The following is a 19,991-nucleotide window of genomic DNA, read 5'->3' as shown; positions in this document are numbered from 1 at the left end:
TCTTTAGAGTAGGCACCCTCAGGGCCGCTTCAGTAAACACTGTAGCCTGACAAGAGTCTGAAACCACTTGAGGCGGTGATTTGGCTTTAACCACACACCCCTGGGACTGAGGAGACTTGAGGCGTGCCATGGGCCTTGGAGTCTCGAGACAAGACAGATTTTGCTGAAATGCCAAAACAATTTTCAAGAGCTCTCATGTAATGACAATAAAATTCATAAAACTTTGTGAGCTCTTTACAATTAATAGAAGTGCTTCATAATCACAGCTGCTTTTGCTTTTTCAGATTATCAAGAAATCCTGTATTGAAATTTTGGCAGCAGAACCATCGAGTGTGTGTGCAGGAGGTGGGTAGCTAGGAAAACAAACATCAGGATCACACACGCGCACACAGTAAATGGGTCTCTCCTTAGTCTTTGACACGAATGCCATCATTGAATCAGTCCATGAACTGTGGTCATTTCCTTAGGAAGCACTTTGGTTTGGCTTTATTCTTTTATGACTATCCCAGATTGACGAATGACCACATACAGCCTGATGGGTCACTTGCTGGAAATCTGCTTCGACAGAGTACTTCAGTGGGAGTAATATTACTGGGTCGCCTTAAATGGAATGACTGTGAGAACAAGGCTGTAGTTACAGGAGATTAACGGAAGTTGAAAGATTCAGTGGACATCCTTCAGTGCAATACCAAAGGAGAGACAGTATAGTCTTTGATGATAAAAAGCACAAATAATCAGCTGAAAACTGGGACTGATTACTTTTTAAAAGGGTAAAAGCAAAGGTTTTATCCTTAAAAAAAGAGCTGTCTGTTTTTTACATCTGCCTCTGTCTTTTTATTTCATGATACTGAGAATTATTAATTCCCAGTTTCAAATAAATTTATTTCCATTCCATAATGTCACCTTACCATAATATAATGCTGGATCACAAGTGATTTGTGCTTGCCCTTTTTTAGTCATGCATCCTATCCTTGCCTCTGTCTTCATTTAGTTTTTTGTCCCCCCTCCTCCAACTTAGTCAGGCCGACTGATTAAAATACAAGAAGGTGAAGCTAGGATCAGGGCTTATCACTATCCTGATACACTAGATGATGTATCTTTTTCTTTCCATTTCACAGTCATGCACTAATTTTTGTTGCTCTGTCTCATTAAAATCCCATGCATTTGCTCATGCACAAATAAATTCACACCCATACACACATCCATTTACGTTAACCTATGTAGATCCTTAAATACATTCACCTACAATTATAAAAACACGCACATATTGTCCAGCCTTAATTTAAATCCTTATGTCTTCCCCGTTCCATGAAATCCTTTGTGACATAAATAACTATGTACAACAGAACTTAGAATGTTTGATTTGCCCTCACAGCTAAAATTAGAGAGATCTGGGGCCGTATTCACAAAGAATCCTAAGACTAAAAGTAGCTCCTAGTGACGTCACTCTAAAAAAAATTTAGAATTTCTCGAATTCTAAGATTTTCTTAGAAATTTACCTCTGTGAAATAAAGGTTATTTACAAAACACCTTAGGCTTTTAGAGAGCTCCTAAAATGAACAATGTTAAGAATAGTGGGGAGGACTCTTAGTGAGCCTAAGAGTGCCTTAAGCAGAGAAGATGATGGAAAGACAGTACAATGAACAACAGTGAATTAATAAAACACTACAAGCTCGATTGTGCAGGGATTCACACCCTAAACAGTTGAGTAAATGAGCACATAAACTTCTATAACAAAAAGAAAGTTATTAATATAGAAATATCATCCCCCTAGGGGGAAATTAAATAGTTTTAGCAGCAAGACAGGGTAAAGGTGCACCTTTAGTAAGGTAATATTAGGTGCAGCAGATAAATAAATAATGGAAAAATTATGAATTACCATGAATAAAAAGTGAACAAATTACAAACAACAGTACAGAATTATTTAAATATTTACCGACTGTAAAATGCTTTTAACAATAAAAATTTGGACAAAACTGGAAAAACTCAAAAAGAATATATGTACTTAAAGACATACTCTAGACAAGACAAAGTCTAATAATCGAAACACTATGTACATAAAAAAAAGATGTGGAGTAGTTGAAATCATCTACAACAGTCCCTGTCTGTGGAGAAGTTTGCTTGTGTGCTGCGATCTCCTCTCTAGCTTTTCATTGCAGCAGGTCCCAGAGGTCTGCTCCTCTGTCCTGTTCAGTTTTCCCCACATTTCTATCTCTGTTTTAGTTATGAAGGTTTTGCCTCATCAATTGTAAAATGGTGACAGGTGAGTGTCCATATTAATATAAAATAGATGAAGTAGGAAAACGATTAACATGGCAAGTAAACATAACAATAAGGAAATCAAAAATAATGTTGAGCATGTAAATAAAGTTCAAACATTTTGATGCTGTGTCACAATTGATTTAAGTCTGCTAAGTTTCATCATCATGACTTACACATTTTTTAATCCAGTCCAAATTCTATGATTGGTTAATTTCTCTCCCTTACTAGGAGCGCATTTTTGCTTTTTTTTGTTGTTGTAACAACCAATCACAGCTCTTAGAAGGCAGTGTCACACCTAACAACGGGGTCAACCACACCTCTTCACTAAGATAGGAATTTCTGTCGTCTCCTCGCTCAGTCACTCTCAGCTTAAGCTGAGACCTCTTGGCAGGAATGTTTAGGCTAAGATAGGAGCTCTCTGAGAGGACTCTGTGAATCTTTGAGAATACAGGCCCTGGGCGGGTGCCACATTTAGACCACCCCAAAAAATCTGCTCATTGCTGGGATATTAAATTGACTAGCTTTTTCAAAATTTGTTTACATGTGCCAGCCTTAGTTAGTAATATCAGTGAAATATTTCATATGTCAGGATTAGGATTTGTCTGTTTAATAAACAGGTTTGCAAGTAATCATAAGATACACACACACACTTTAAGGAAAAGTCTTTATGTGGTCAAAGGAGTGAGTAGAAGTGTAAACTTACTGTACGAGGAGATGCTCCAAAACACATACACATACGTATACATAGTTACACGATACTCATTCATACCCACATACAAAAGGAAAAAGAAAAGTTTTATCAATATTCACCTTTTAGCTTAGGTTTCTGTACCCACTGACACATTCATGCACATTTTTATTTGAAACTTTTCCTTTTTGGACATTGTTTTAATTCTGCTTTTAGATTTTTCCATAATTTCACTGAACAGACTGTTACACAGAATTGTTTCCTGATGGTGTAAACTCTTTGTGCTTCAAATACAAACCTTCCCAGCGATGGATAAAAATTGTTGTTGGAAATGTTGGCCCCATATCACACCACATTCTCAATGACCAAGTACAAGTGTCAGGTTTTGTGACGTTGGAGCTGGACCTACATACAGACAGGACTGTGAAGCAGCATGTTGAGTTGAAATGATTTACGGACAAAAGAAACTGGGCTGAACAGAAAGGAAAAAGGGCGATGGAAGGATCCAGTAGAAAGCAGTGAGTGTCAGAGACCTTATATACTGAAGTAGGGGTGGGGAAACAACAGGCAAACCACATAAACTAATCGGAGGAAATTAGTTGCAGCTGAGACAGAGAGAAGGGCAGAGTAGCTGAAAGAGGGAGACTAATTAGCCAGAATAGAGTTGAAGAGAAACACAGAGAAAACCCAGGGTAATTAGCTATCAGAGAACTAACAGAAAATAACTCAAAGAACAAAGTAAACTAGAGAGTAAAATAATAAAGAATGAACTAATAAAGAAAACACATAACAATAATAACATTTGGAAACAAACTGAAAAAGCAAGACATAAAGAACAAAGTAAGCTGAAAAGAAATTGTCAAAATACATACACAAAGGAAATCAAAACCCAAACCCCTCACCTTTGTCATCAATAATTACACCAAGAAATGTATTTTCATACATTTTCGATTTCTACCCCACTAATCTGCATCTTGATGTCATTATCTATAAATTTACAATTTCGGAATATCATATTTGTTTTGTTAAGTTTAAGGATAATTTGCTATTTTCACACCATACTATTAATTTGTTAATTTCTTTCACTACATAGTCCAACACCACATTTGCATAGTCTCCAGTACAGAAAATAGTAGTGTCGTCTGCAAATAGTACAAATTTCAATCTCTCTGACACTTTAGAAATTTTGTTAATATATAATGTAAAAAGTTTAGGACCCAATACTGATCCCTGTGGTACACCACAATCAATGTCCAAGCATGTTGAAGAGATGTCACCTAACAGAACAAACTGCTGTCTGTCTTTCAAATAGATTTCATCCAACTCAACACCTTCCCACGATTCTATATTTGTCTAACTTGTCTATTAATAAAGTATGATCAATTGTATCAAATGCTTTCTTTATGTGTATGACTATGGTAAACGTGATAAAGTGTTATTTGTTCAACCAGAGACATTTCAAGTTGTGGTGAGAGGGAATGGATTTCTCCACGCAAGAAACATCGACCAGGTGCTCTGCAGCTTCAGAATCAACGATACCATCACAGTCAGTGAGTAGACCTACTCTGGGCTAGTTCTTTGATATGAATAAAATAGTCAATAACTTAGTCCATCATAAATTTTGGAGATGCTGCTGAGATCCACAGTACAGGTGGAAGGGTGGAAGACTCTTGACAGGACTATTAGTCATGCACTCCACAGATATGGCCTTTGTTAAAGAGTGGCAAGAAAAAAGCAGTAGTCCCATTTCCATCAAATTTTAAATACCTAGCATTTTTTTTTTTTACCTGGGGAAAAAGAATTCCAGTTTGTAAATGAGCAAAACCAGAATAAATGCATCACTGTTTCCCTGTCAACCCTCCCTATCAAGGTAGTGGTTAGGAGGAGAGAGTCTGTGAAGCATTTTTTCAGGTCATTTGTTACCACTTCTTCTATTCTGAAATAAATAATTGTTTTCAATTTTGCATGATACTTTTCTAACTGGGGCTGCACAGTGGCGCAGTTGGTAGCACTGTTGCCTTGCAGCAAGAAGGTTGTGGGTTCAATTCCCGGCCAGGGGTCTTTCTGCATGGAGTTTGCATGTTCTCCCCGTGCATGCGTGGGTTCTCACTGGGTACTCCGGCTTCCTCCCACAGTCCAAAGACATGCCAGTTAGGTTAATTGGTCACTCTAAATTGCCCTTAGGTGTATGAATGAGTTTGTGTATGGTTGTATGTGCGCTGCCCTGCGATGGACTGGCGACCTGTCCAGGGTGTACCCTGCCTCTCGCCCATAGACTGCTGGAGATAGGCACCAGCTCCCCCGCGACCCACTATGGAATAAGCGGTAGAAAATGACTGACTGACTTTTCTAACTTTAAAAAATAAGAGGAATTTTGCTGTTATTTTCTTTAGCCACAGTTTCTTAGACTTCACAGATGCCCCTTCTGCCCTCCACCTGTATATGGTTTACAGCCCTTTTTTTGTTAATTAGCTCTGTTTTATCCTCTTCTGTTCATTCAAGAATCTGGAGATATATGTGAGTGAGGGAAGCCCATATCCTGTCATTGGTTCACAAAACAAGATGGAGAATGCACAACTGGATTTACTAATTTACTCTTTACTACATTTGAAAGTCTATTTGTTTATAAATTATTTTGTCTCACCTGACACAATATTGGTAGATGATGACCAGCTATGGAGGTATACAGCTGATTAATTCCTTTAATTGTTGCTTAAGTTTGCATTGTATCCATGAGCAGGAAAAGTTTAAATAATTATTTTACATTAGTTCTTTTACCAACCTGCATCTGGCCAGACGTGTTGCTTTTCAATTGCATGATTCATTTACAATAACTACTAAACACTGATTAACAAACGTATTTTGATTTTATTATCATCATCAGGTAAACCCACTTTAGATATCTAAAGCACTAGCAGCAAATATGTTTGGTAAAAAAATTGTGTCTTACAATAAAAAAACAATAACAAATAGTCAGTCAGGAAGTACAGGGAATTGATACTGTGAAAACTGTGGCAACACAGTTTATGAAATAGCTACTTTTTTTTATGTCCTGTCCTGCAAAGTAGCACTTGGAATTGTTGTCTAAGTGCCGAAAGGAAGTGGAGCATTATGGCTTTCGCTATAGATATACATAAAAATTTTTATTACAAATTACTTAGGGATTATTTCAAATGCATTGGGCATGGAGACTGAAACTAAAAAAGGAAGAATGAGAGAGAGGTGGGAGCAAAATATTAAAAGGGAGAGTAGATAAGAATAGAGGAGAGAAAGAAGGATAAAGAGACTACAAGCCTAGGAGTCTGCTTCTACACATGCAGAAAAAGAGAAAGAATGAAGATATATCTGTTCATCTATAAACACCTAAATCCAAACACCTTTGGATGTATGTGTGAGCGCACTTGTGTAGCTAAGGTTTCTGCATACGAATATTCAATAGCAGGTGTGAGAAGCCACAGACCTGCCCCCCAGAACCCAAGGTGGACACAGATGAGATCGGAGTGACAGACATCCAAAGGGAGCCCTGGGAGGACCACCCGGCAGGACAACCGCACCCACACCACATCACCCCCTAGCTGAGGCCCGACAGAGCCAGGGGGCCCAGGCCCTACCATACAGCCACCAGGAGCGAGACAGCACACACCCAAGAACCCAGCCGTGGACACCAAGAATCACCAACGCACAAGCAGGCAGAGACACCAGCCACCGACAGAGAGTGTGATGGGGGAAATAGGCCCAACATTTGATGGGGGGTCTAAGATCATCAAGGAGAGGGAGTGACCCAAAACCCAACTTGACAGAAAAACAGGCACACACGTTTACAATCACACTTTCCCACCCTCATGCGTACATGTACAAACACATCCAATATAAAGACACACAAGATGCACCAGGTCCAGGCACCGAGACCCCAGAGGGGCAACCAGCTCCCTGACCTAAGAGGTCTGGCCAGCCAAACTAGCTGCCCCAGGATGAAACAGTCTCAACCCCCCAATGCACTCCAATATCAACCCCATAAACCTCCCACCCCCCATGAACCTCAACATGAATTTCCCCAAAGGGCCTCCCCAACCAGGACTTAAATATAATGCACATGCCCCCAAACACAAATGCAATGAATACCCTTCAACCAGAAGCACATCCCCAAAAGAGAGCACCACTTGTGAAAGGCCCCACACACAGCCCCCTCTCAGAGCACCCCCACCACACACCATGCTGTGACAGCAAAGCAACAGCCCTGTGCGACGTCACCCCGGCCACCGCACATGAACACAACAGAGTAGACACCAACAAATACCATACCCACACCGAACCCCCATACCCCACACCAAGACGAAATCAACTCACCGGCCATGCAGTCCACAGCAGGCGGCATGCACTCTGGACCGACAGCCCCCACCATGACCCCGCAAACATATAAACACACAACATCACTGCCACTGCAATGTCAGCCCAGGGAGAACCACCAACCAGCTCAGCTCCACCGTCTCGGCCAATCCAAATGCCAGCAACCCCACATCCAAAAAAGGACGCAACCCCCGACCACACATGCTGCAATCACCCTGCGGCACCCCCAACCCCGGGCTCAACGGCAAGCGTACCAGCACACCATCAAGCTCGCTCAACCACCCAGCCAATGCCAGCAGCCCCAACCCACTCATCCATTAGATAGAAAGAAAAAAGAATAAAAAAAAAAAAGAATGTAAACATGTACCCACGCCAGCCAGGTACTGCACCCGTCCGACCAACTGTCCCAGGCCGAGCACAACCCACCAGCCACCCCAACATAGGCAAAGGATGCATTCCTCTGCCTCACCCACCTGGCAGCCTGGCACCAGGCAAGGGGGCCAGAGCCGCAGGAGGAAGTAGCAAAAGAAGTCCACCACAGCGAGCCAAAGACCAGGCACCCCTCCAACCCCACACCACAAACCTGCTGGCTGCAACCACCACACCCACCCCTTCCCCCCCTGCACTGTACACCCGCACTATGATGCCCCTATGCCCCCCACATTAAGTAAAAATGTCCAAAATGAAAGATAATATATTTTATATCATGGTACTTGCTGTTATTCACCACATATACTAAACGCTTTACATAGACTTTCAGCTGCCACAAACAGCAAGGAGCAAAAACTGACAGAGTGATATGCCAAGATCAGGCTGGAGGAAAGATACTCCAACCGCCACCCAAGCATGTAGCCAGAGTGGAGCTCTGCTGCTCCAAAATCTCTGGAGCACATTTTAAAATGTAGGCACATTTTTGATGAAGTCATTGCACAGATGAAGTTTAGAGGTCTACTCTCACACTTAAAAGCATCTTAAAACTACTTTTTGTGACAAATTAATAGTAAAAAAATGCAAAATATCTACACTCACCTTCTCCATTTCATACTGCTGGTGGTGCAATGTATTGTGGGATATCTTGCTGCAGATCATGCTTTTTTTCAGCTTGTTTGTGTTTGTAAGGGGAAAAACGTTCATGGGTGTGAGTACTTTTGCACGGTACTTAAAATGTTTTCTGTTTTTTTTGCACTTTAGATGAAAAGCCTGCTGGTGTAGAAGACACATTCTTACTGTGTTCAGCTCCTGTCATCGATGAAGTTGGAAAGTAGGTGTTTTTTTCTCCTTTTACAGCTTTATAACTTCTTAAGGACTGCATGAGGAAGAGGCTGCTTCAAAGAGAGATTTATCCACAAGCAATATATATTGCATTTTGTATAAAGCCAAAGAAACATGTGGATGTGTTCATGTGCATGTCTGCCTGCACAGCAAGAAACCTGCCATACATTAGCTGTTTTTATTATACCTATCTGGAGCCATATTCCTATTTTCAAGTTGCCAGCATAGTCCAAGGAAAATATAAATGGCTCTGCAGCTGTGCCAGCTCATGCAGAGTCATAGCCTTTGCATGTTTGTCCTGAATTAAAGCAGAACAATAAAAACAAAAACAGATTCCTCTTTGTGGGCACTGACAAAAACCAATGGATCAGGACAACAAAACCTACAAATCGTAGAAATTGTCTCAGTTGACATTTTGCTTATTCTTTGGGGAAAAGGTCCCAGCTGTCACTGAAATTTCCAGCCACAGCAGTGGCAGTGGTGTTTTCTCTGTGAAAAAAAGCTTTTAAAGACTCTGCATGGTATGTGTAAGCAACAAGTCTGTGAGCTAAAGAGGAAATTATTTCTTTTAGGTACTAGAGAGTTAAAGAGAGGCATCATATTTAAACGGGTGTGTTTTTCCAAAGCTTGAAATCCTGCAACATAGACTCTGAGCTTCTGAGAATAATACATTTTGATTCTAAAACATATTGGTGACAATCATTTGGGTTGAAAAAATAATCAAAGGTTGGATCTAAATCTAAAATGCAGTCAGAACATAAGTGTATTATATTGTTATATTGGGATTTTCCGTGATGGACCAACACACTGAAAGTGTTCCCTGCATTTGTAGTCAGACTCCTTTAGTCTGCCACCCCTAAATAAAATCCATTGCTACCACTGACCTTTACAAGTCACTTATTTAGCACGTCAAACTGTTTCACTTCACTGTAAATTCAGCTGTTCTGTGAAGGACTAAGAGGTTTGTTATAGAACATTAGGGAATAAACAGCATCACAAAAAACAAGGAACAAAGCAGACAGGTCATGGATATTGTTGGGGTGACATTTAAAGCAGAGTTGAGTTTAAAATAATATTCTAAGCTATGAAGATCTCACAATACTCTGTTCCATCATCTAAGAATTGAAAAAGTTTGTCACTAATTCAAACCTACCAATGCATGGTTGTCCACCTAAACTGACACACCAAGCAAGGAGAGCATTATTCAAAGAAACAGCCAATAGGCCCATGGTATTGAGGACAGTGAAGTTTGTCATTACTGATGGGAAGATGGATGGAGCAAGAAAACCTGTGGCTTTTGGGTCGGGTGTGGCTTATTTGCGGCCTCGGTGTTGTTGTTGGGCATGTTTTGTTACCACGCTGGCCTGGTTGTGGCTGCGGTCCGGTGCCGGGCTGAGGGGCATCGGGGACTGGGTGCTCTGTTGGCTCTGTCCTGTGGGTTTGGGGGTCGTTGGGCATGTTCATCATGTGCCGTCCTTTGTGTGGCGTATTCTTGTTGCGCTGGGCTGACTGGTCTGCTCTCTTTTTTTTGGAGCTATGTGAGCTTCTGGCTGGCTCCTCTTTGTTTTAGGTCAGTGGCTTCTTCTGTCGGCGCTGGGGATCGGGGGTTTGAGGGTTTGGGCGGTTCCAAGGGAAGGGCTGTGGGTGTTGGTCCTGGTTTTTGGTCGGTTCTTGGGGCCCGGTGCTTGTCCCTAGCCTTGGGCCTGGTGGATGTGCCTGTGCCTCCCTCCTTAATTGGAACTCAGAGAACAGGGGTGTCTATTGGGTTCAGCCGAGGAGCTGGCTCCCTGGGAGAACATTTTGCCCCCCAGTCTTTCCCTCCCCTTCCCCAGACACCTCCCTCCGCCCACTCCATCACACTACCACTCATGTAGGGCCTTGGGGTGTGGGTGCATCATTGGAGTGCCACAAGGGATTTCCATCTCCATGGTCCCATGGGAGCCTGGGCCCCAGTTTTATTGTACAACCTAGACACTCTCACTTATAACATTTTCATGACATTCACATGAAGGGGCTTGGGGGTGGGAGCGCTCAATGGCATCAAGAGGGAGTGTATTTTATTAACCTCACCTGCACCCACCTCTCAGGTTTGCTCATCCCTGTTTGCTGTTTGCCGTCTGGGGTCGGAGGCCGGGAGAAGGAACCGGCCTTCTGGTCAGGGACTGAGCTGGGGTTGGGGGTCGGGTCTTGGGGGTTGATTGGTGCCAGGTCTGGCGTTTTGGCTCTCTCGGATCACTTGGATTTCTTTGGATCTCGGTCCCTGGCTTCCATCTGTTGCTTTAGCCCATGGCCAGGCGCTGGGCCGCATTTGGGTGGCTGGGCCAGTGGAGCATATCTTGTGCCTGCACTGGGGCGGCTGACCGGTTGTGCTCGGTTACCTGACTGGCGCATGTTTCTGTCTCATGGACTGGCAGGCTGGGGCTGCTGACATTGGCCAGATGATTGGGCAGGCTTGTCGTGTTTCTCCCTGGACTATTGTTGCAGTGGCGGGGGCCCTGGGTGCTTGCCACTGGCCGGGGACCTCTTGCCAGGTAAGTTTGTCCCTTATTGTTGTGGGTGGAGGCTGGGGTGACATTTTGCGGGGCCCTTGCCTTGTCGTCGTGGCACGCTGTGTAGTGGGCCCTGCGGGGAGATTCATGTTGGGGTTCAAGGCGGGTGGGGGGCTCATGAGGTTGAGATCGGAATTCAATGGGGGGTTGGGACTGTTTCATCTTGTGGCAGCTCTGGTTGACAGGCTTGTTTGGACCAAGTAAACCCCTCTTTTGTACATGGCCCCCTCTCTGGATGGGGATGGGGGTCGTTGGGGACTGTGGTCGGAATGAGGGTACAGGGTCCGAGACGAGGTCGCTCAGGTTCGGGCGGTATTAGTACTAGTCTGGGTTAGTGCTGGGGCGGTCTGCCTGTGTCCACCCCAGAGGGAAGGGGACCATCTCTCGGGTCCCGGGGCTGGTTGCCCCTATGGGGTATCGGCACCTGGACCTGGGAGTATAGAGTATGTATGGGGAGTGTGAGTGTACATTGTCCATTGTTGTGTGTCCACGTTGGGTCCATCAAATGTGGGGCCTATTTCCTCCCCACCACACTCCCTGCCGTTGGCTGGTGTCTCTGCCCACTGGTATACTTGTGGTTCTCAGTGTCCGGGACTGGGTGCTTTGATGTATACCGGATCACTCCTGATGGCTACTTGCCAGGGTCTGTGCCCCTGGGCTCTGTCGGGCCTCTGCTGGTGGAGTGATGTGTCCCACGGTCTCGGGTCTCTGGGTCCATGGCTGGATCTGCCCCGGCATAGACGGCTGCCAGCTGGGCTTGTGGGTTCATCGCTGCAGCTCCCTGGGGCTTCTGCACTGTGGCTACTGAGTGGTTCCCTTGGGACTCTCCCCTGCTCTTCTCTGGGGGGTTGTGGTAGTCCCAGTGGTGGTTCTGTTGGGGTTCCCCTGCTCTGGGGTCTTTTGGATGTCTGTGGCTTGGATCTCCTCCGTGTCTATCTCAGGTTAAAGGGGGCAGGTCTGTGGCTCCTCACACTTGCTATTGCATATTTTTATGGAGAAACCTTGTATACACAAGCACGCACACACTCAGACCCACAGGTGTTTAGATTCAGGTGTTAACAGATACACAAATGTTCTATATTGAGCTGCAGTTACCACTAAGTTCCTTTTATAAATATCAAGCAGAGCATTAAAGTGTTATTAAATGCTCCACTTGTGAAAGTAAATCTGCTGGGCTTCTTCTTGGCACTTAGACAACAATTCTGAGTGCTACGCTGCTGAACAGGACACGGTTAATAAAAAAAAAGAAAGCCTGTGGCTGCATAAGACCATGATGGACTATGGTTGTCATATGTTCCAATGGTCCAGTCAAAGTCTGGCCTAAATCCGATTAAGAATCTCTGGCAAGACATGAGCATTTATGTTCAGAGAAGCATTTAATCCAGTTTGACTGAGCTTGATCTAATCTGCATTGAACAATTGTCAGAATTTGTAGTAAGTGTGCAACATTGGTAGAAACAAATCCTATACACTGGCAGGTGTATCATTTTCCTTCCACTTAACAGTTCTGTATTTCTTTTTGTTGTTCTATCACATAAAATCTCCCAAAATACACTGACGTTTATAGCTGTAATGTGACAAAATGTGAAAATGTTCAACAGGAATGAATACGTTTGCAAGGCACTGTACAATAGAACCGCTGCAGTGACCAGATTTGCTCCTACATCACATTTCTGTGCTCTTATTTAGACCCCAACCATGTTCCAACATCAACTATCCGCAAACCTCTCTGGCCTAAGTCTTTATGGGAAACAAAGTGCTCAGGGCACTTCAGTGGATGGTGTTAAAGATATATAAACACAGAGGTGGTCCAGGAGGGAAGAAGGCCAGTTTCTTACCCTCCACATATTATGTTGACCCTGTAGAAGTATATTTAAATCTTTCATTTTGTTACAAATTCCTCATTTTTTTTTTTCTTCCACAGCAGTTAGTATAAATTACATTTGCAGCTGACATTTGGACTTGAATTTGTGTGAAATCACATGCAAATTGAGCTGCAGACAGGAAAGATTTAAAGAATCTGGGCTAATATGTTGGCCTAGTCAGTGTGTAAACAAACACAAATACAGTGTGTGTGTAAACATTTTGTTCCTTCTGACCACCTCTTTGGAGGATTTTGTAGCCTTGGCCTTTCATCTTTCTTTTTTCTCTTGACTGTCTTTTTTAATGGTCTCTGCTACATATGAAGTCTTTCACCAACCCCCATCGGTCCTTTCATTCACTTTCAGCTGTCTAGGTTCGCATGATCAAAGGCATGTAGCAGCAAGCCAGGTCTTTCATGTGTGGGGCCACATGTGTTTGTAGCATGCAAGGATCTCAGTGAGGGGAGTAATAATAATATAAAAACTCAGGATTAGTTTTTTACATTTATAGAAACCAAAGCTATAGGTGTTTATCAGACAGCATAAAGAAACTGCTTTACTTTATATTTAATTTGTGAGGATTTAATACATTTATTATTAATCCATTCTTAATAAATGCCATAAAAGCTTCATGACATGGATGACCATCATATAATTATAGCTGAAATATGCATAGCCCTCTGCTCTTATTGGCACCTGTGGTAAAGCTTGTGAAAAAACTCACACTGAAGAAATTTTGAAAAACTCATATTTTAATTTGAATGCAATTGTTCAGAGCGGAACAATTTCATCTTAGGAAACAAATGTGTTCAAGAAAGTGACCGGTGGCACTATTTTTGGTTCCCTAGCATTCTCTTTAAAAAAATGTATCAAAGAAGTATTTTGTTATTTATACTTTACGTTTAAAAGTTGATTAGAGTTTAATTAGTAATCAGCAACTTTCTGTTTCCCTGGGGAAGAATTATGAGAGGACAGAGAGTCCAATTTGCTTTAGCCATGAGGACCCATATTTATTACACAGAGAGTAGGATTGAAAGGGAAGTAAAGAAAATTGGCCAAAACTCACTGGTTGAAAACTTTAACATCTTGGGTTCATCAAGTCTCCATAACAACCATTAGATGCTCTCTAAATGCTAACCAGTTCTACGGAAGTAATTCCAAACTGCAGAGACTTTGACTGTAACCATGTGCTTGGGTCAGACTGTTGATAGAGCTAGTCATAATGTTGTCAGTACCAATTGCAACTCCAGAGTTTATACGCACACGTTGAATTTATACACAGGTGTTGCATCCATTTTTACTGCTGATGTGACACCACTTCTTGTTCTGCATTCGCAGGTTACTTCAGAGCCATAAACTGTTCACAATAAGTCTGATGGTGGTCACATATAAGTTCTAATATGTACAACCATGCAATAACATCCTAGCAAAAATTCAGGAGTAAGCAGGAAGACCTGAACATCTTTTGGGCAACAAACGTCAAAGGATGAAAATGTGGAAAAACATCTCATGCCCACTATTAAGTACAGTGGTGGATCTATGATCCCGTGGCACCCTTTTTCCTCTTCCACAGGATGTGGGAACATTGTTAAAATGTGGTTATCAGGAGTTTTTAACTGAAAGCTGCAACTAGAACTAGGGTGAGCTGAAGAGAAGACAGCATCCATGACTGTGGATTACTTGCATGCATTGTGCAAAGAACAGTAATAAAAGATCCCCTTCTCTTTGTGAAATGTTATAGGAGATGACATAGTGCTTTCCAGTTGGGAAAATGTGGTTTTGCACCAGTGATCATGTGAAAAACTGCTATTTCTTAATGTGAGTTTTTTTTCTCCCACATGGAATAAATTAACTTAAATACAAGGTTGGATTTTTCAAAAATCTTCGGTGTGAAAATCAACAATGGCAATAAAATAATAATCCAATTAAAGGTTTTTCACACTTCATTAACCGGGATGCCGTGAATGTGGCAGGTACTATATGTTAAGTCTTAGAAGACATTTTTTAAGCCTTGGTTAGGGGGGTTAGGTGTGAAATTGAGGTTAGGGTTAAGGTTTGGGTTTAGCTGTCCACAGTAATTAGAGGTAAATGAAATAACAGCACTGGTTCGGCTGCTATGGATAGCTGTGTGAATCTATTTGTTTCACTTCCTTGTTAAACAATAATTGTCCGTGATCATAGTCTATTTTACCTCCCTACCACTTTGTTGTTGTGTTTTTTTCCTCCACATCCTTCTAGATTTTCTCCAGCTGCTTCGTCTGCTCTTGGAATTTTTCCTTGCTATAACAGACTACTAAACTCCAGTGTTAACTCCCTCACACTGGCCTTTTGCTTTAACCAGCAGAAGTGGACAAACCAGGCTCTTACATGATGGTATTATGTCTTGATGTTCACTGATATCACAGAAATGATCATCTGTCATCTTGTCATCCTTTAACCCCGTCTCCCTATTCTCCTTTATGGACTCGGACACATAATTGAGACAGATTGAAGACAGGTTTATCTTTCAAACAGGCTTCTTTTTATTTGCCTGACCCCTTTGCATCCCTGCTTTCATCCCCATTTCCAGGAACTCAACCACAAACAGCCCCAGTAAAGGGGCAGTTCTAAAACTTGTTTCCCATTTCTGGGGAAAAGTATCACCAAGTTACCACCAACTTGATGTTTTTTTTCTCTGTTTCTTAAACAAAGTGAAACATTTTGGTATTTGGTTCATTTGATTAAAGCCTGCTCAGTTCCGAGTGAAAAGGAGCCTGTAAATACGAGTCAAGCTGCTCATTTGTTGGACAACCTTTAACAAATTGACCTTGTGGAAGGTTAGATATTTCAACAGCTGCAGCAAGACACAAGCAACACATTCTAGAGACTTGGAGAAAAAGAAACTTCTTGACTGAGAGGGTTAGTCATTGTAATTTGCTCTCGAGTTAAACGTCTGTCTCCTCTAGCTCATTATCCCTTGTGTTTTGTGGTTGAAACCCTTTGGTTACAATTACAGTCTCACCTCATAGTTAGCGGGCTGCTTGGTGACGTTATTTGCAGTGAACTCAAGTTCAGATTACATCATTCTTTTAAAATAAACTGATGCAGTTCCAGTTTTTGTGGACAATAGTGTGATATTCACACACTGTTGCCTTAGCTAATTTTTTGTGTGTATTTATTCTGTCCTGTTTAGAGTGATTTATCTCCAAGTAAGCATGAATGATGGTCTATCCTTCATCGGCAGCAACGTCCACATCACCACCACAGAATGTGTAAGTAATATATTTAATATCTTAGCCTTTTTTATGCAATTGGAATATTAAGAAAAATGTTGTATTTTTTTTTACTTTACCACTTTACAACCAGGAAATTCAACGTGTTTTGTTGGGATTTTATCTGACAGACCAAAACAAAGTAGTGCATAATTTTGAAGTGAAAAGAAAATCTGAAAAGTGTGGCATGCATTAATATTTTGCCCTCCTGAGTTAGTACATATTGGACCAACTTATAGCTGGAAGGGTAGGTCTCTAAAAGCTTTGTACATCTGGAGAACGAGAATTCTGCCTATTCTTTATTGCAAAATGGCTCAGGTTAGGTCAGATTGAATAGAAATGGTCTGTAAAAAAATTTAACCGAAGTCAGTGAAAAGCCTTGCAGCAGATTCTCATTTGGATATAAGTTTGGACCTGGACTGGACCATTCTAACACATGAATATGTTTTGATCTAAAGCAGTGGTCATCAAGCGTTTTATAACAAGTACCACCTCAGTGAATACCTTGTTTTCCAAGTACCTACCCTTTGACAGACATTATGAGATTTGGAGTTTTTCAGTCTGTTATGTTATGAAAGCAAAACATACAAAAAAATAAACATTTTATCCTTGAAAACTCACTTAGAAGTTGAAATTTGCATGACAAAAGTTAGAAAATTTAACAGAATGGTCAGACTAGAAGTCAGACTTCTGAGTGGTAAATCATGAGGGGAGTGGGATTCTGATAATGCCAATCTCAATCCAATATGCCTGCCTTGCACAAAAAATACTAAGGGCCTGATCTTCAAAGATTCCAAATAAGGATCCACTAAGATTGTGTGAGCAATGGATAACAGGTGCAAAAGTAGTACAGACCGCCCTATTTAAATTAGGAAATTACATGTGCTACTGACTGTCACTATAGAGAGTGTCGGAGAGCAGAGTGGCAGTTAAAGAAAGATGAATTTCGAAGCCATTCAGTTGAAGGTAATAATATTAATAATAACAATAAATTGCATTATACAAGTATCTCAAAGTGCTACAAAACAACAATAAAACATTTAAAAACATGAAAATACTAAAAGCTACTGTTAAAAAATATAAATAATAAAACATAGAGAAGCTGACAGCCACTGTCAGACTGTATTTACCTCCGCCAACTCATTAACAACCCCCCACCATCCCACTCCCTGAGCACAAACCGCCACCTCCGGAGGAGCAGGAACCTCTGCAGCCGACTCTGCATACTTGAACCCATGGAGGAGCTCTGAAGACTGACCCATGGTGGAGCTGGGAGAGACTTGATCCCATGGTGGAGCTCTGGAGACTTGATCCCATGGTGGAGCCAGCGTGGAGGAGGCGGGTCTACTTGGGCGGTGTCGTCATGTAGAACAAGAACAGAACACCAGGCGGGCCCACCTGGATGCCCTCATCATGTAGAACAGGAACACAAGGCAGGTCCACCTGAACGCCCTTGTCGTGAAGAACAGGAACAGGAACACGAAGTGTGTCCATCTGGACGCCCTTATCATGGAGAACAGGAACAGGAACACGAGGTGGGTCCACCAGGACGATCCCGTCGTGGAAAACAGAAACATCCATGAACCACTCTGGATCAGGAATGTGATGAGCAGATTGTGGTGCTGAAGATGATGGCAGAGCTGGGTGTGTTGATGGTGGTGAAGATGAGGATGATGGAGCTGGAGATGCAGATGATAATGAGGCCTGAGCTGCAGATGATGATGAGGACGGAGCTAGTAGTGTAAATGGCGATGATAATGATGACGGAGCTTCTCTGGGCTCAAGCTCATCTGAGAAGGACTGATGCACAGTGGAACAGTGTGCTGTGGTCTTGACAAGTCCACATTTCACATTGTTTTTGGAAATCATGGATGTTGTGTCCTCGGGGCCAAAGAGGAAAAGGACTATCCAGATTTGTATCAGTGCAAAGTTTAAAAGCCAGAATCTGTGATGTATGGGTAAATTGCACATCTGTGCTTGTACCATTAATGCTGAAAGGTACATACAGGTTGTAAAGCAACATATGCTGCCATCCAAGCAACGTCTTTTTTAGTGATGCCCCTGCTTATTTCAGCAAGACAATGCCATGCTACATTCCGCAAGTTAATAGAGTGGCTTCGTAGTAAAAGATTGTGACTGCCAGCAGTCCAGAACTGTGTCCCATTGAAAATGTATGCTGCATTATGAAGCACAAAACATGACAAAAGAAGACCCCAGACCACACTACGCTGCTTCCTTCTCATCTGCACCCTGGAGTCCTCTGCCACACCGCTCCTGACAACAGAGCGGCCAAAAGGTTCAAATTTCGTTCAACAATGACTTTCTTCTTGCCCCTCTTCCATAAATGTTTTCCAACAAACCTTTGAAAACTTCACAGAACAGCTTTATTTATGCTGAGATTAAATAAAACACAGCTGAACTATATTTACTGAAGGTAAAAGCTGTCTTCTGAAAGCAACTGGTTGCATTGGATTCTATTTTGGGGTTTCAGTGTAAAGGGGACTTTTTATTTCTAAAAACATTTTAAAAACCATGTGTCCCATGCTGCTTTGTGTTCTTCCATCACATAAAATCATAATAAACTATACTGCAGTTTGTGGTTGTAATGTGCAAAAATGTGGAAACAGCTCAGTATGAATACTTTTGCAAAACAGTTTATGTATTTTCTACCTTCTATCCTTTTTTAGAAGTGTGATGTTTTGCTTTGCGCAATGACCCATTTGTCTTATCCATCTTCCCCTTCTCAGCGTTGGTAGTAGCAATGATCCATCCATAAAGACCCTCTGGACTCCTCAGCAAAGGAGAGACAAAAGTTTAAAAAAGCGAGTTCCCGACCTTGAATGCATTTTCTTTCAAAAGTTAAAGCACTGACTGATAAATCATTTTATCCCAGAGGTGTAACTGCTACAGGTCAGAGGCAGTCTGGCTTTTACTGGTGTTGAAATGTTTGTTAGTGGGAAAGGGATAACATTCCATATGCAGTCACTTAAAGCCATTTACCAAAACAAAACGCATTTGGTGGAACATATGGAAACACAGCAGCTCCTATCTAACCAACAAGAAATATTTCCATTAAAAGTTTCCCCCTGCAATCCACAAAGCTGGGACAAGAAACTGTGAGTGCAAATTGCTGTGTGGCTCATGATGTATACATCCTAACTGGGCATACGTTTGCAATAAGAGAGATACTATCTGTGCCTAACCACTGGCAATATGCTTGACAGTCCATAAGTCAACAACTAGACATGTAATTTTATATTTGTATTTTTTGTAACTAGCCCAATGCATGTACTGCATGACGAAATATGCACAGATGCAGATGTGGTCCTTAATAAATTACCCTATCAGGTTTTCTAACCAGGTAATTTAGTCATTCTAAGGACTCACTGCTTGCTGATAAGGGGGGTTCCTGAGAAATACTTATTTGGTTCCTGTGATGAGCTGTCTGCAGTCGGTCCCACTGCTGAGTTCCGATAAATCCTTTACACCCCCCTCCTATGATAGACAAGGCAAAGTTTAATCACATGTGATCCTCCTCTGTGGTTTGTAATGAAAGCCATGGTAGGTTCACAGAGCCCCAGCTCCCAAGAAAAAAGAGAGAAATGTTAACAGATGGATGTATTAAGAGACTTAAATGATTTTGATCAACAACAGTTAGAAAGAAAAAGAACAGGAACACTACAGTGACGAAACTGAAAGCATCTCAGTCTGTAGGCCTCCTGAGTTCCAGTCTGTGAGCCTCCTAAATTCCTCTGAAAAA

The 19,991-nt window shown here is 42.0% G+C and overlaps 1 protein-coding gene across 1 annotated transcript in view; it reads left to right on the top strand.

The window, feature by feature from the left end:
* The window catches only part of antxr1c (ANTXR cell adhesion molecule 1c), a 66,493-nt gene that overhangs the window by 33,485 nt on the left and 13,017 nt on the right, over window positions 1-19,991 (top strand). The window contains exons 9-12 of the mRNA XM_047378183.1: window positions 285-345; window positions 4,402-4,500; window positions 8,489-8,558; window positions 16,153-16,231. Coding sequence (XP_047234139.1) covers window positions 285-345; window positions 4,402-4,500; window positions 8,489-8,558; window positions 16,153-16,231 — 309 coding nt within the window. The remainder of the gene's footprint in view (window positions 1-284; window positions 346-4,401; window positions 4,501-8,488; window positions 8,559-16,152; window positions 16,232-19,991) is intronic.

The sequence above is a fragment of the Girardinichthys multiradiatus genome, chromosome 10, assembly GCF_021462225.1.
Source record: "Girardinichthys multiradiatus isolate DD_20200921_A chromosome 10, DD_fGirMul_XY1, whole genome shotgun sequence".
In the NCBI taxonomy this organism is placed as follows: Eukaryota; Metazoa; Chordata; class Actinopteri; order Cyprinodontiformes; family Goodeidae; genus Girardinichthys; species Girardinichthys multiradiatus.
Note: the sequence above shows the minus strand (reverse complement) of the source record. Positions and strands in the feature narration are given on the sequence as shown.